This window comes from Scyliorhinus torazame, chromosome 9 (genome assembly GCF_047496885.1).
Source record: "Scyliorhinus torazame isolate Kashiwa2021f chromosome 9, sScyTor2.1, whole genome shotgun sequence".
NCBI classification, from domain to species: domain Eukaryota; kingdom Metazoa; phylum Chordata; class Chondrichthyes; order Carcharhiniformes; family Scyliorhinidae; genus Scyliorhinus; species Scyliorhinus torazame.
This window is the reverse complement of record NC_092715.1, coordinates 198,249,263-198,263,108: the sequence shown is the minus strand read 5'-3', so window position 1 is coordinate 198,263,108 and position 13,846 is coordinate 198,249,263. Positions and strand designations below refer to the sequence as shown.

General features: G+C 44.6%; 1 protein-coding gene across 5 annotated transcripts in view; it reads left to right on the top strand.

Moving 5' to 3' along the window:
- dennd4c (DENN/MADD domain containing 4C) overlaps window positions 1-13,846 on the top strand; it is a 287,047-nt gene that overhangs the window by 240,685 nt on the left and 32,516 nt on the right. For all 5 annotated transcript variants that reach the window (XM_072516945.1, XM_072516946.1, XM_072516944.1 and 2 more), the window contains 2 exons: window positions 662-1,830; window positions 10,719-10,890. In XM_072516945.1, coding sequence (XP_072373046.1) covers window positions 662-1,830; window positions 10,719-10,890 — 1,341 coding nt within the window. The remainder of the gene's footprint in view (window positions 1-661; window positions 1,831-10,718; window positions 10,891-13,846) is intronic.

Here is a 13,846-nt window from a genome sequence, read left to right as displayed (position 1 = left end):
ACTGAAATAGAAGCCTGGCTTTGCGCTCCTGGAGTGCGACTTGAACTCATGATCTTCTGACTGAATCAAAAGTGCTGCTACTGTGTCAAATTTTAAAACTATTTCTTGAATGTCGGTTATTGCTTTTCAAATGCCATCTTCCAAATTTGCTTCAAATGTAGAAAATGATTCATTTGTGATTTTCTTTTTTTGTGTTTGCATATGTCCTCTTGCTCCCTATTTTCTCTCAATTTTCTCCTGGTCCTCTGCCGGGAATGCTCTTGAACCTAGGACATGAGAAGACTAGTTTAAGGTGATTTTCTATCTCCTCTTACTTCACTTAACCCTCCTTACATTTGCTTCCCTTGAAATGTGGCCGAGGTCAGATTATTTGCCATGAAGAATTGTGTTAAATGTATTGCTATGATGCAAACCATTTGGCAAATGCTCCAGACATGAGGCTCTCTTGATTACTGTGCTAGTTTATATATTGGCTAAAGTACTTGTTCTGACTAAGACTAGCCACTCCAGATATTATATTTGAGGCTTACCTTTTAATTGAAAAAGCGATTCTTCATACTTCTACTGTTATTTAGTCTTGTGGTGCAGCTGTTCATTTTTTGAAATGAGGGAATAATTGCTTGTCTGACTTGTGGATATTAATTTATCTTTTCAATTCTAGGTGATTTGGCTAACTTACTCCTGGTAAATAATGCCCATTATCAAGATGATAATGGAGTTGGTGACCCTAGTACATGGGCACACAGGAAGAACAGCGAGAAAGGCCAGCAGCGGCCAAAGTTCTGGGCAGAAAGGAGCTGCAGTTTCAGTGCTGATACACGATCTAACATGTTACTTCAAAACGGAAGCCTTGAAACTGATCCAAATGAAATAGCTGAGACGATGGGTGCTGATGCTAAGATCCTGGCTGCTGTTCTGTGTAGCACCAAAGACCTATCAAAGATGAAGAGCGCTCCGACCTTGGATCACTCATCCAATCAAACGGGAAAGTGTCAAGGTGATGGCAGCAGAATTACCTTTGACAAATACTTGGATGTTTCAGAGAACAGAGACTCAACCCCATGCGAAACATCAAATAAACATATTGCTTATACTGAACCTACAGTGATGTCCAAAAATTCAGTGTTTGTAATGGAAGGCCTACAGGTTGACCCAGAGTTTATTCCTCCAACTAATGAAGAAAATCAAGTTGAAGATCCCATGCAGAACATGACTGGTGTGCAGCCTGCAATTAAGCCTGTTGAAAGAGAAGATGTTAAGATAGGTTTTGACCCATTATCATTGCTGGTCTCCGAAACTGACAAGAAAATCCCCGCTAAAGTAGAGGAGAAGAATGTACCACCGGTTGTCTCTCGAAAACTTGCTGATGAAATTGAAATGTATATGAATCTTAAGAGCCCCCTGGGAAATAAATCAGCCAGTATGGAACTGCACAAGACTGAGAATGAAGAGAAATCATCAGGTGATAGTGATGGCACACACACTCATCCATCAGAAAGGAGGTCAAGTCTTCCATCTAGCCCTGTTCCACCAGAAGATGTACAAACAACGTCTAAATCTGTGTCGAGGTCGAAAACATTTACTGGCCAGCCAAAAATGCAAAAACCTGTTTCACAGAAAGTGCGTTCAGCTTCACTAACTGCCTTAGTGCGGAACACCCAGCATGGTTCCTTAGGGTCCATTGTTACATCAATTTCAGGATTTAAATTTGACACTCTGCTCTCTGGACCCAAGATGGATGTACTTAAGTCTGGCATGAAACAAGCAGCAAATGTTGCCAGCAAGATGTGGGGAGCTGTAGCATCAGCATACTCCTACTCTGACGATGAGGTTAGACACCATCTATGCTCACTGCTTAGTGGATTTACTTTGAGAAAGTGGTAACGTAGGGAAATTATTTCAGAAGTCAGTTGACACCATTGTTGAGAATTGTGACCACCAGTCTTATGAATGCGAAGTTATAATAGTAAATTGTACAATCATTGTGTTTGAATAAGTGGTATTGTAAAGTTTTGCCATTTTGTGTGAGGAAAATTTGGTATACCTGAAAGATTCATGATTTTCATGCAGAAAGGTGATTAGCCTCACGTGTAGAACAAAATGGTATTCGTGTTCTACCAAGGGCAACTCTTGTGGGTACAAAAATACTCATTTTTATTACATGTGTGGGAATTTTGTACAGTTGGCCACTACATTTAACCCTTGTCGACATATTGGAGCTTCTCTGTGCGGTTGGCAACATCTCACCTTTTAAAATTTTTGAATATCTTGTATAATATCTGTTCTTCTAAAAATACATTAATATGATTAATTGATCTCCTGTCATATTACTCATTGTCAGACAGCAAATGTGCGGTTGTATCAACAAAGTGTGGACAGCTCGCTGCATCTTAATTGGTGGGAAGGGAGGCTATCAAAACTATCTCTTTGGCTTTTTATTTGACAATCCCCTCAATGCTGATGGATGGACAGAGAGAGGCTAGTCCAAGGTACTTGGGCATTTCAGAAGTGCTGTGCCTTTTGGCAATTTGATTGCTTTCTGGCTGCTGCCTAATGAGTGTGATGCATGAGTAACTGTACATCGGCTGATACAGAAAGGAGATTCAAAAGCATTAAGGGTTCATATGACCCGAGTATTTATAGCTACCTTTTTCATTGGTTTCCTTTCGAACCAGTTTGTAAAACCAAGTAACAAAAACAAAATGTACTGGACAATCTCAGCAGGTCTGACTGCATCTGTGGTGAGAGAAGTGAGCTAAAGTTTCTAGTCTGTATGGCTCTTTGTCAAAGCTGGAGAGAACTGGAAATGGGGTGAGATTTATACTGTTGGTTGTTGCGGGTAGGGGGGGGAGAAAGAACAGTGGAGCTGAATAGAGGGCCAGCAATAAATGGAGATTGACAAAGATGTCGTGGACAGAAGGACAAAGTGATTAAGGCTAAGAAAGGTGCTGATAGTGGCACATAGAAATTAGAATGTGTTGATGGCTGAACAAAGGTAAGCAGTGTGTCAAAGGGGAACAGGGAACAGATGGCCAGGGTAGGGGGAGCAATGGTGAGGGAAAAACCGATCGATGAAAGAAATGAAAATAAATTGCCAGAAATAAAAATGGGGTGACGGTGGAGAAGAGAGTTCAAAGTCTGAAATTATTGAACTCCATGTTAAGTCCGGAAGGCTGCAATGTGCCTAATCGGAAGATGCGGTGCAGTGCTGCTCCTCCAATTTGCCATGAGCTTCACCGGAACATTGCAGGACGTGAGAGCAGGACAGGGAGTTGAAATGCCAAGCGACAGAAGGTCTGGGTCCTGTTTGTGGACGGACCGAAGGTGTTCTGCAAAGTGGTCACCCAGTCTGCATTTAGTCTCTCCAATGTAGAGAAGACCACATTGGGAGCAGCAAATGCAATAGATCAGATTGAAGGAGGTGCACGTGAAGCACTACCTCACTTGAAAGACAGTAAGAAGTCTTACAACACCAGGTTAAAGTCCAACAGGTTTATTTGGAATCACTAGCTTCATCACCTGATGAAGGAGCTGTGCTCCGAAAGCTAGTGATTCCAAATAAAGCTGTTGGACTTTAACCTGGTGTTGTAAGACTTCTTACTGTGCCCACCCCAGTCCATTCCGGCATCTCCACATCTCTTGAAAGAGTGTTTAGGCTCTGGGATCGTGAGCAGGGAGGAGGTAAAGGAGCAGGTGTTAACCTTCAGTGAAGTAGATGTGCATGGCCTGAACATGACTCTGTAGCTCATTTAGCCCCTCGAGCCAGATCCTCTTCAATTTCACTGCTGGTGTACCTACACCACATGTACTGCAGTGGTTCAAGAAAGCACCTCAACACCACTTTGTTGAGGCAATTTGGGATGGGCAACAAATGCTGGCCTAGCCAGCAATGCCCGCACCCCATGAAATAATGTTTAAAAATTTAGATCATGGCTGATCTCAATCCTATGTCCACATAGCTACATTAGCCATATCAGTAACAACTTGTATTGTGTAGCACCTTTAATGTAATAAGACTTCCTAAGGTTCTTCTTGGGCACATATGTCACCGGACTTGGGACAACGGGATATGCTTTAAAGAGTGTCTTTAAGGAGGAAAAAGAGGTAGTGAGGCTGGATGGTGAAGGGAAGGTATTCCTGAGTTTGGAGTCCAGGCAACTGAAGGCACGGCCACCAGTCATGGAGTGAGGATGCTCAAGAGGCCAAAATTAGAAGAGAAGAAAATTGTTGTGCTGAAGGCGATTAGAGATGGGATGGGTGTGGCCATGGAGAGATTTGAAAACCAGGATGAGCATTTTAAAATCTGAGTTTGGCTTGACGAGAGGCCAGTGTAAGTCAGTGAGGATGGAGAAATGGGATCTGGTGTAAGGTAAGATGCAAGCAACAGTGATTTGGATGGTCTCAAGTTTGCGGAGAGTAGAATGAAGGATACCTGCCAGCATTGCATTGGACAAGTTAAGGTCTAGAAATAATGAAGGCAAGAATGAGAGTTTGCGCATTGGATGAGCTGAGACAGGTGAAGTCAGACAATGTTACGGACATGCAAATAGGCAGTCTGTGATGGTGTGCATCTGAGGTCAAAAGCCCCAAAGTGAAATGTGACAGCAATGTTGTGAACCAGACCAGCATAATCTCAAACTACTGCCAGGGAGAAGGGTGGAGCTATTAGCTGGGGATGGATTTTGGATTGGGGAACAAAACAATTGATTCTGTCGTTCTAATAGTTAATTGGAAAATTTCTGCTCGTCCAATGCTGGGTGTTGAATAAGCAGTCTGATGAACAACAGTGAAATCGAGATTTGGGAGCCAACAACATGTTTATGAAGTTGGAGGAGGAAAGATAGTTTTCAGATAGGATAGTAGTTGGCCAGGACAGTGGGATCAAGGATTGGTCCTTAATACCGCGAGCTAGCAAAAGTCTTATCTGCCTCTGTTTTATAACTAAAGTTGATATGGTATTAATTGCGAATTGTTATAGACAGCTCCACTTCTACCCTTTGCATGTAGAAGTGATTGCTAATTTCATTCCTGAAAGGTCTGACTTCACTTAGTCTAAGCCTAGGGAACATAGTCTCACCAACCAGGGGAAATAGTCTCATCTACCGTATATCTGTGGAGTACTTTCAAAGCACCTTTCAGTAATGCAACGTTGATTTGCCTAAAGGTACTGCTCTTGGTGTAGTTTCCATTTAGATGCTGTGGCACATCTGAGGTGTTATGAATGTTGACATTGGGGAGACATTGTACAGATGTTATCTCCTTCAAGGATGAAGAGATTCTATAGTCCACATATTCTGCTCCTTTACATAAATTCTAACTATGGTCTGACGCTAAATCGCTGGCTTTTAAAGCAGACCAAGGCAGGCCAGCAGCACGGTTCAATTCCTGTACCAGCCTCCCCGAACAGGTGCCGGAATGTGGCGACTAGGGGCTTTTCACAGTAACTTCATTTGAAGCCTACTTGTGACAATAAGCGATTTACATTACATTACATTACCAGTAACTAGAAAAATGCACTTCATACAAAGCTTTGTAAAATAAAATTTTATCTGAGTAGTAATAAACATGACTGATGTAATATGGAGGAATGTCTCAAGTGTTGAGTAAAATTTAGAGAGTTGAGAGCATCTAAATTGTTAATTGCCTGTGTATTGAAAAGGCATTTGAAGGAGGGAAGGAAGAAAGTGATGTTCATGCTGAGTAGATTCTAAATAGATGAATGCACTTGGTGTTTCTGGTGACGTCAGGAAAAGGGAAGATGCACAGAGTTTGAAGACAAGGAGGCCGAGATATAATAAAGGCTGTAGAGAGTTACAGAAGTACGGTCATGGATAAAGTAGGAAGATAGGATTTATGAACAAACAAATGCGGGGCAGGATAGTCCATTTGACCCCTCTAGCCTGGTCTGCCATTTAATAAGATCACGGCTAATCACATTACGTTCCTCTCTATGTCCAATAACCTTTGATTTGCTTGTTAGTTAAAAATAAAATCTACCTGCCTCTGTCTTAAAAATATTCGATAACCCTGTCTCTACCACTTCCAAAAAATAAGAGTTCCACAGACTCAACACTCGAAAAATAATTAACCATCTTTATCTTAAATAGATTGGGGATTTTAAATTAGATGCATTGAATGGAGGGCAAATATGAGTCAAAAAGCATTGGAATAAGCAAGTAGAACAGGATGCGATCATGGAATTTTGGATGAGTGAGTGTTGGTGGAGATTGGAAACTGCTGAAACCTTTAAAGAAATGGAATGTGGAGGTAAAAAATGTGTGGATTAAGACTGCAGCTCTGGTGGGAAGAGGCAGACAGTTGTAGAAGTAACAGTTTCGGTGGTGGCCGAAATATGGTGCTTGAGATTTTGTTTTCGATTAAGCATGGCATAATGGGTATATATTTAGTAGATGGTGCCATTGGGCTGTAAACTTCTATGATTCTATAAGAGAGAAGTCTTTTAGCAAGGAACTGAATTTAACAAATATATTTTTATTTAAGTTTACATTTTTACATTACATTCATTAAAGATAGATGAGATGGTTACAGTTCCTTTTCAGCGTCCCCCACCCACCCACCTTTTACTGCTGTTTCTGGATCTTATTCTAGGCCCTTTACTTCACCGTGGGTGGTTATTCGGTTTTGTGGGCCATGCCTGCCTTCCCTTTCCCAGTTGCTTGGCCTCCCCTCCCTTCCTTTTTTCTGCTCTTCCCAACCTGTTATCTGCCTGCTTTTTGAGGGTTCTTCTTGTGTTGCGCCCTCTGGTCCCTTGGCGGGCGATTAGGGAAGCAAGGGCATCTGCCCTATACCCCATATGTAGTTTTGGCTGGTCTGATATCCCAAAGACTGCCACTCTCGGGCATGGCTCCACCCTCACCCCCAAAACCTTGGGCATTGCCTCGAAGAAGGTTGTCCAAAACCCAACAAGTCTGAAGCATGCCCAGAAACTGTGCATGTGATTGGCCGGGCCTCCCTGGCACCATTCACATTTATCCTCCACCTCCAGGAAGAACCTGCTCATTCGGGTTCTTGTCAGGTGTGCGCTGTTCACCACTTCTGGCTGTATGAGGCTTAGCCTTGCACAAGAGGAGGTGGAGTTGGCCCTGTTCAGTGCTTCACTCCAGATTCCCCACCCTATTTCCGTCCCTAGCTCTTCCCTTTGTTTCATCCAGTAGGGAGCATGTCCTTTCTAAAAGTTGTCCATACATGTCCCCGCAGTTCCCGTTTCCCAGACTGTCAGCATCCAGTACCTCCTCCAACATGGTACATCTTGGGTACCTTGTCATCTCATTGTGGAGATAGTTTTTGTAGATGTCGGTGTTCCTGTCTGTTCAGTAGTTCCAGTCCCCCCCCCGCCTCCACCTCTTAAATGTAGTGTCGAGTATGGCTGGTGCAAACCTGGTCCAATCGTGGGCTATCTGGAACCCCAGGTAGAGAAATTTGTTTTAGGCTATTTTAAATGGTAGACCCTCCATTATGGGTGGCAAAGTGACACAGTGGTTAGCACTGCTGCCTCACAGCTCCAGGGTCCCAGCTTCGATTCCCGACTTGGGTTACTGTCTGCGTGGAGTTTGCATGTTCTCCCAGTGTCTGCATGGGTTTCCTGCGGGTGCTCTGATTTCCTCCCACAATCCAAAGATGTGCAGGTTAGGTGGATTGGCCATGCTAAATTGCCTCTTCGTGTCCAAAATATTAGGTGGTGTTGCTGGATTATGGGGATAGGGTGGAGGCTTGAGTAGGGTGCTCTTTCCAAGGGCCGGTGCAGACTTGATGGGCTGAATGGCCTCCTGCACTAAATTTTATGACTTCTATGACCCTCCAGCTCTGCCCCTCCTTTCTCGGGTAAGGCCCCCCCCCAAAAAAAAGATGGGGACAGCCGTCTGATGTTCACAGTTAGCTGTCTACCCTTAACAAAGTCTGTCTGGTCTTCTCTGACCACTTCTGGTACGCAGTTCTCCAGTCTCTTGGTGAGTCTTTTTGCACTAAATCAAGCAGCGAAATGGGTCTGTGTGATCCGCATTCCTTTGGGTATTTGGCTTTTTTGGTATCAGCGATATGGTGGCCTGTGTTAGCGTTCGAGGCAGGGTGCACCTTGCTGGTAAGTCTGCGAACATCTCCACAGGTGTGGAGCGAAAGCTGGCGTAAATTCTGTGTAAGGGTCCCGGCGCCTTCTCTCTTCCCCCACCGTCCCCAACCACCACATGGAGTTGATGCTCTTCATGACCTCTCCCAGTCCTATTGGTGCCTCCAGATCCCTCTGTCAGCCGTCCCCCACGAATGGCATGTCCAGTCCATCGAGGAACCGTTTCATCCCCGAGTCCCCGTCGGGGGCTCAGAGGTGCACAGCCCCCTGCAGAAGGCCTCAAAAGCTTTGTTTACCTTTTTTGGTTCTGCTAACAGTCTGCCTCTGCTATCTTTCACCTGTGCTATTACCCTTGTGGGTGCCTGCTTTCTCAGCTGGTGAGCCAGCAGGTGGCCAGCCTTCTCTCCATTCTCATAGAATCTCCCCCATTCTTGGTGAAGTTGGTACACTGCTTTTCTGGTGGATAGCAGGTTAAAATCCATTTGTAGCTTTTTCCTCTCCGCCAGAAACTCGACGTTTGGGGCCTCGGAGTATCTGCTGTCGACCTCCAGTATGGAGTTGATCAATTGTTGTCTAGCTGCCCTTTCTTCCCCATCTCTACGAGCCTTGTAGGCAGTAATTTCTCCCCTAATCACAGCCTTCAGTGCCTCCCAGAACGTGGAGCGTGAGACTTCCCCGTTCCGGTTGTTCATGATATACTCGCCTGTGATGTTTTCTGGTAGAAGGCCTTGTCGGCCAAGTGGGTCATGTCCAACCTCCAAAAGGTGGCGCTGGGCACGTCCAGTCTCCAATCTTAGATCCATGTAGTGTGGAGCTCTGACTAGTTCTGCAAGCTCTGATTTCCCCACTACAAAGAAGTCGAGAACTTCTCATCTGGGTGCATGAACTGCCATGGGTCCACTGCCCCATCTGCTCCATAAATGTTTCTTGTCCCCTAGCCGTGCCTGTCATTTTCCCCATTCTGGCGTTTGATTTGTCTGTCTGTCAGTGGGTCCTGTACACAGTTAAAGTTCTCCAACCCCCCCCCCCCCCCCCCCAATCACGTCCCGTAGCAGGAATGGTAGGTCTGTCCCATCCTTAACGCTATGTTCCCCCTGTTGTCCTGATTTCCTCCTTCCATCCATCTCTCTGCCCACCCATTCTCCCCACCCCCCGTCCCAATCCCTGTGTCTTCGCCTGTGTGAACCCGGCCCTGCACTTTGCCACGTTCTCCCCAATGTTCTGGTATACCCAACCGCTTGCTTTTGTTTGCCATGCCTAATGCAGGGTCCTCTCCCGGTCTTGGTAACTGTGTAGCTTGGCTATTATTGCCCTCGGATGCTCCCCGGCCTTGGGCTTTGGTCAGAGCGACCTGTGTGCCCCATCGATCTCCGGCAGCTTGGGAAGCTGTCCCCTCCAACCAAGTTGCCCAGCATCTGGGCCACATATTCAGTTGGGTCTCTGCTCTCAATTTCCTCTGGCAGACCCACTATTCAAATGTTTTGTCGCCTGGATCGGTTCTCTTGTCCTTGAACTTCCTTCCAAACTCCCTTGGGCCTCCACCAACCTCTTTATCCAGGCCTCCAGGGTAACGATCCGGGCGCTCTGTTTTCGAATTCTTGGATCGTTTTCCCCTGGGCCTCCAGCCTCCTTCCTGTCCCGTCGAGTGCCGTCTCCGCCACCCTGACCGGCATTTGGATCTCCACCTTGTTCCACTGACCCGCTCGCTCGCTGCTCCTGCCCTTTTCTGCCATTTCTAGCTTCCCTGTGGCTTCTCGAGCTACTGTTTCCTGGCATACTTTTGATCTGTCTTTGTAGGCGAGGGGATGAATGAGTCTTATTTTCTGGGCTAAAATTCAGCCAAAAGTGCCTAATTTCCTATATTCTAGAGAAGAACCACCAGATGTGCGACTACTCGGCACATCCCAGTCACTGGAAGTCGCCAGCAAGGAACTGAATTAATGCTGGAGTATTTCCAATGTTTAGTTGCATATCTAGGCAGTTGCCTGGAAGTGGACTACAGAATAGAGACCATGGACAAGAGCGGATGATTGGCAAAGAGGACAATCGGCTATATTTTTGGTAGCTGTAGCTGCTGCATTTATAATTAGAAGTTGTTACAGGTCGACTGGGAGAACACAGATTATTTAGTGTATTGCTCCAACAAGAAAATCAGCACAAATCGTACTAGCTCTCGTACTAAAATATTTTATTTTCAATCTAGTCTAGCCAACTTCAGTTTTTTTTTCTAGTGAAAATATGCATTTGAAATCAGTGCAGAATAGAAAACTATCGTGAAAATGTACTTTTCGGCTGGCTGAGAATAAGTAGTTTGGTAGCCTGCACAATGATCTGTTTCCAGCTATAAAGATTTCAAGCAGCCTTGGGCAATCACCCTGGCAATTGCTTTTGTTCTACTGTGTAGGGAAGCATAATTCTTATGAAATGGTATAAATCAACGGTTGACTAAGTAAAAAATGCAACTGCTATCAGAAACTGTTCTCTTGGATAATAACTACTTCCAGCAATACCGCCACTAGTTATAATTAAAGTAATACAGCACTTGTTCTCTGTATCCTTGTGTCTTTTTGAAATGAACAACCATTCGGCTGATTACTTCTGAAAAATGTAATTAATTGTTTCCTTCCATGTTCAGGATGAACAGTTGGATGATGCAAGATACAACTTTCCTCCTGGTATTCAGGATGATAGCTGTAGTGGCAGCCCAACTGAAAGAATAGGTCTACCTGCAACAATGGCAACAAATGGCCTTAATCGGAGCAGCACGAGCCTTGGTGGTGGCAGCAGCAACAGCAGCAGCGATGCTGGTAAACACTCCCTGATTCATTAGTTAAAACTAATAATGTTGCATTTGCATTTTCGATCTAGAAATGAATGCTTAAGAGTTCCAAAGCAGTTATCGAACATAGAACAGTACAGACCCTTCGGCCCACAATGTTGTGCCGATCACTTATCCTAATATTGGACTTTAAATGTTAATTCAGTTTCTCTCTCCACAGATGCTGCCAGTCCTACTGAGTTATTCCAGTGCTTTATTTTTATTTCAGTTGAAGCAAGACTCTGTATTTTTATGCTTTAACCCCCTTGCAACAAAGGCCTTCCTAATTATTTTCTGTACCTGCATGCTAAGTTTTGGGGTTTTAGCAACAAGAAATCTAAAATTCCTCTGTTCTACACCGTTCTGTACTGTCTCCATTTCATAGAATCCTAGAATTTACAGTACAGAAGGAGGCCATTCGGCCCATCGGGTCGGCACCGGCCCTTGGAAAGGGCACCCTAAAGCAATTTATTTAAACCATTTATTTTTCTCTCCTTCCTACAAAGTGCACAGCTTCACGTCTTCTCACATTATACATCATCTGCCAATTTTTTTGCCCACTCAACTTATCTATATTTTCTTTGCAGACTTTGTATCCTCCTAACTTGCTTTCCCACCTATCTTTGTATTGTCAATAGATTTGGCTACAATACCTTTGACATTAATATGGTAAAATTAGCTCAGATTCTGCAGCCCACTAGTTACAGTTTGCCAACTTGAAAAAGACCCATATATCAAACTTTCCTATTAGTTCGCCAATCATCTACCCATATGAAAATATTACCCCAATGCCTTGAGCTGCTACCTTGTGCATAAACCTTGCTTTTTCTTCATTCATTCATGAGATGTGGGTGTCGCTGGCTAGGCCAACATTTATCGCCAATCCCTAATTTGCCCTTGAGAATGTGATGGTGAGCTGCCTTCTTAAACAGCTGCAGTCCATGTGTAATCACAAAGTAGTCACCCAATTTGCATTTGATCTCCTTAGTGCTGTTGACAAGGGAGTTGCAAGATTTTGACCCAGTGGCAATGAAGGAACGATGATATGGTGAGTGGCTTGGAGCGGAACTTCCAGGTGGTGGTTTAGTCTGCTGTCTTGGCCTTCTAGATGAGTGGTCGTGGGTTTGGAAGGTGCTGCCTAAGGAGCCTTAGTGATTCCTGTAGTGCATCTTGTAGATCAGTGTTTTTCAAACTTTTTTCCCCTCCGAGACCCACTTTTACAAATTGTCCATTCTTCGTGGCCCACGCTGGCCGGCCTTCATGGCCCATCATTATTTCTTACTTTCAATACAACAGGTGAGCCTGCTAGGTCCTCACAATCTCACTTGCTTTATCATTCAATGTTTCTGCTAAGGACGTCAGCTGATGGTCTAAGTTCTCACTGTATCCTTGGAAAAAAGTCAAGAGGTTTGTCTCTAACTCACCATCCTTAGACTTCAAATGCATTTTGAGGGTTTTAAACTTTCATTTACCTGTACTTCCCTTCAAATAACACACATGGGCTTTGCTTTCTGATTTGCATTGGCACAATTACCAAAGCCATCCCTCAAGAAATCATTTTTATGCGGCTTTATACACCATTTCAATTTTTTCTTTGTCGGCCGTTCACCAGAGTCCTGGAGTTCTGCATACAGCTCACACCAGCACTACTTTGTCCTGCCGTGTACTCTCCTGAGAAGCTCTCTCCAGCAAGTTCAGTAGTGAGATCCTGGCCTGTTTGTGTATCTGGCCCTCCCTTATTACAGAATAATACATCTTCCGTTCTTCTCACAGTCCTGTTGCTTGCTTGCCGGCAACTTCAAAATGGAGGAATCTCTCTTGCGTGATTTCGACCCCAAAGCACAGATGTACTTTGTGGCATCCGTGTACATGCCAGGCATGTGAACTGCTCTCTGCTGCCATTTCATGCAGGAAGACACCCATTGTTTTTTGACAGAAATTTGGTCCTGGGACAGCGTGCTGACGTCAGGAGGAGGTGACCTGCCCTGCTGGGCTCCGGGCCTGCGCACTGCTGAATCTGTGCATGCGCAGGATGGTCATCATTCTTGAAAGCAGCTGGCATTTTTAAAAGCCAGTCGCGACCTTCAGGTGCTTCTCCCACGATCGGGAACGCCCCGACCGATCACTCCACCACCCGCCCGTGACTCATCCGCCAGTCACAACCCTGAGTTTGAAAAATCTTTTTGTAGATGGTACACACTGCTACTTCTGTGTGTTGGTGATGGAGGTAGCGAATGTTTGAGGAAGGGGTGCCTATTAAATGGGCTGCATTGTCTTGGATTGTGTTTAACTTCTTGAGTGTTGTTGGAGTTGCTTTCATCCACGCAAGTAGTGTATTCCATCACACTCTTGGCTGATGGGACGCAGGCTTTGGGGAGTCTGGAAGTAAGTTACTTGCTACGGGCTTTCTAGCTTCCTACCTGTTCTTGTAACCACAGTATTTATAAGCTGGTCTAGTTCAGTTTCTGGTCAATGGTCTGCCCTGGGATGTTATGGCATCTTGACTGAATGGCTTTTTGAAATCCAAATATGCTACTAGAGATCAAGCTGTGCCTGGAGAAAGGATCAAAATCAACATCATCCTTCCTACTTGTAAGAGTTAGAGATGTAATAGATCTTGAGCAAGCACAGCAACAGAAAAATGTGGCTGGGAAGGCCTCTGCCATGGTGGAAGACAGGAGAGATTAAATGGCAAAAGGCTGAACTGAGCAGGGTTGGGTCAGACAGTGAACTAAAAGATGAATCCAGAGGAGATGTGTATGGGAAAGAACAGAAACATCAGCAAACACAAGAGGTTATGATCTGAAATTGTTGCACTCGAGTCCAGAAGACTATGAAGTGCCTAATCAAACGATTGTGCTTGTGTTGAGCTTTGTTGGAATAGAATTGCAACCCGAGAACAGATTTCCGAATGGGACGGAGAATTAAAATGGCAGGTGGCCAGA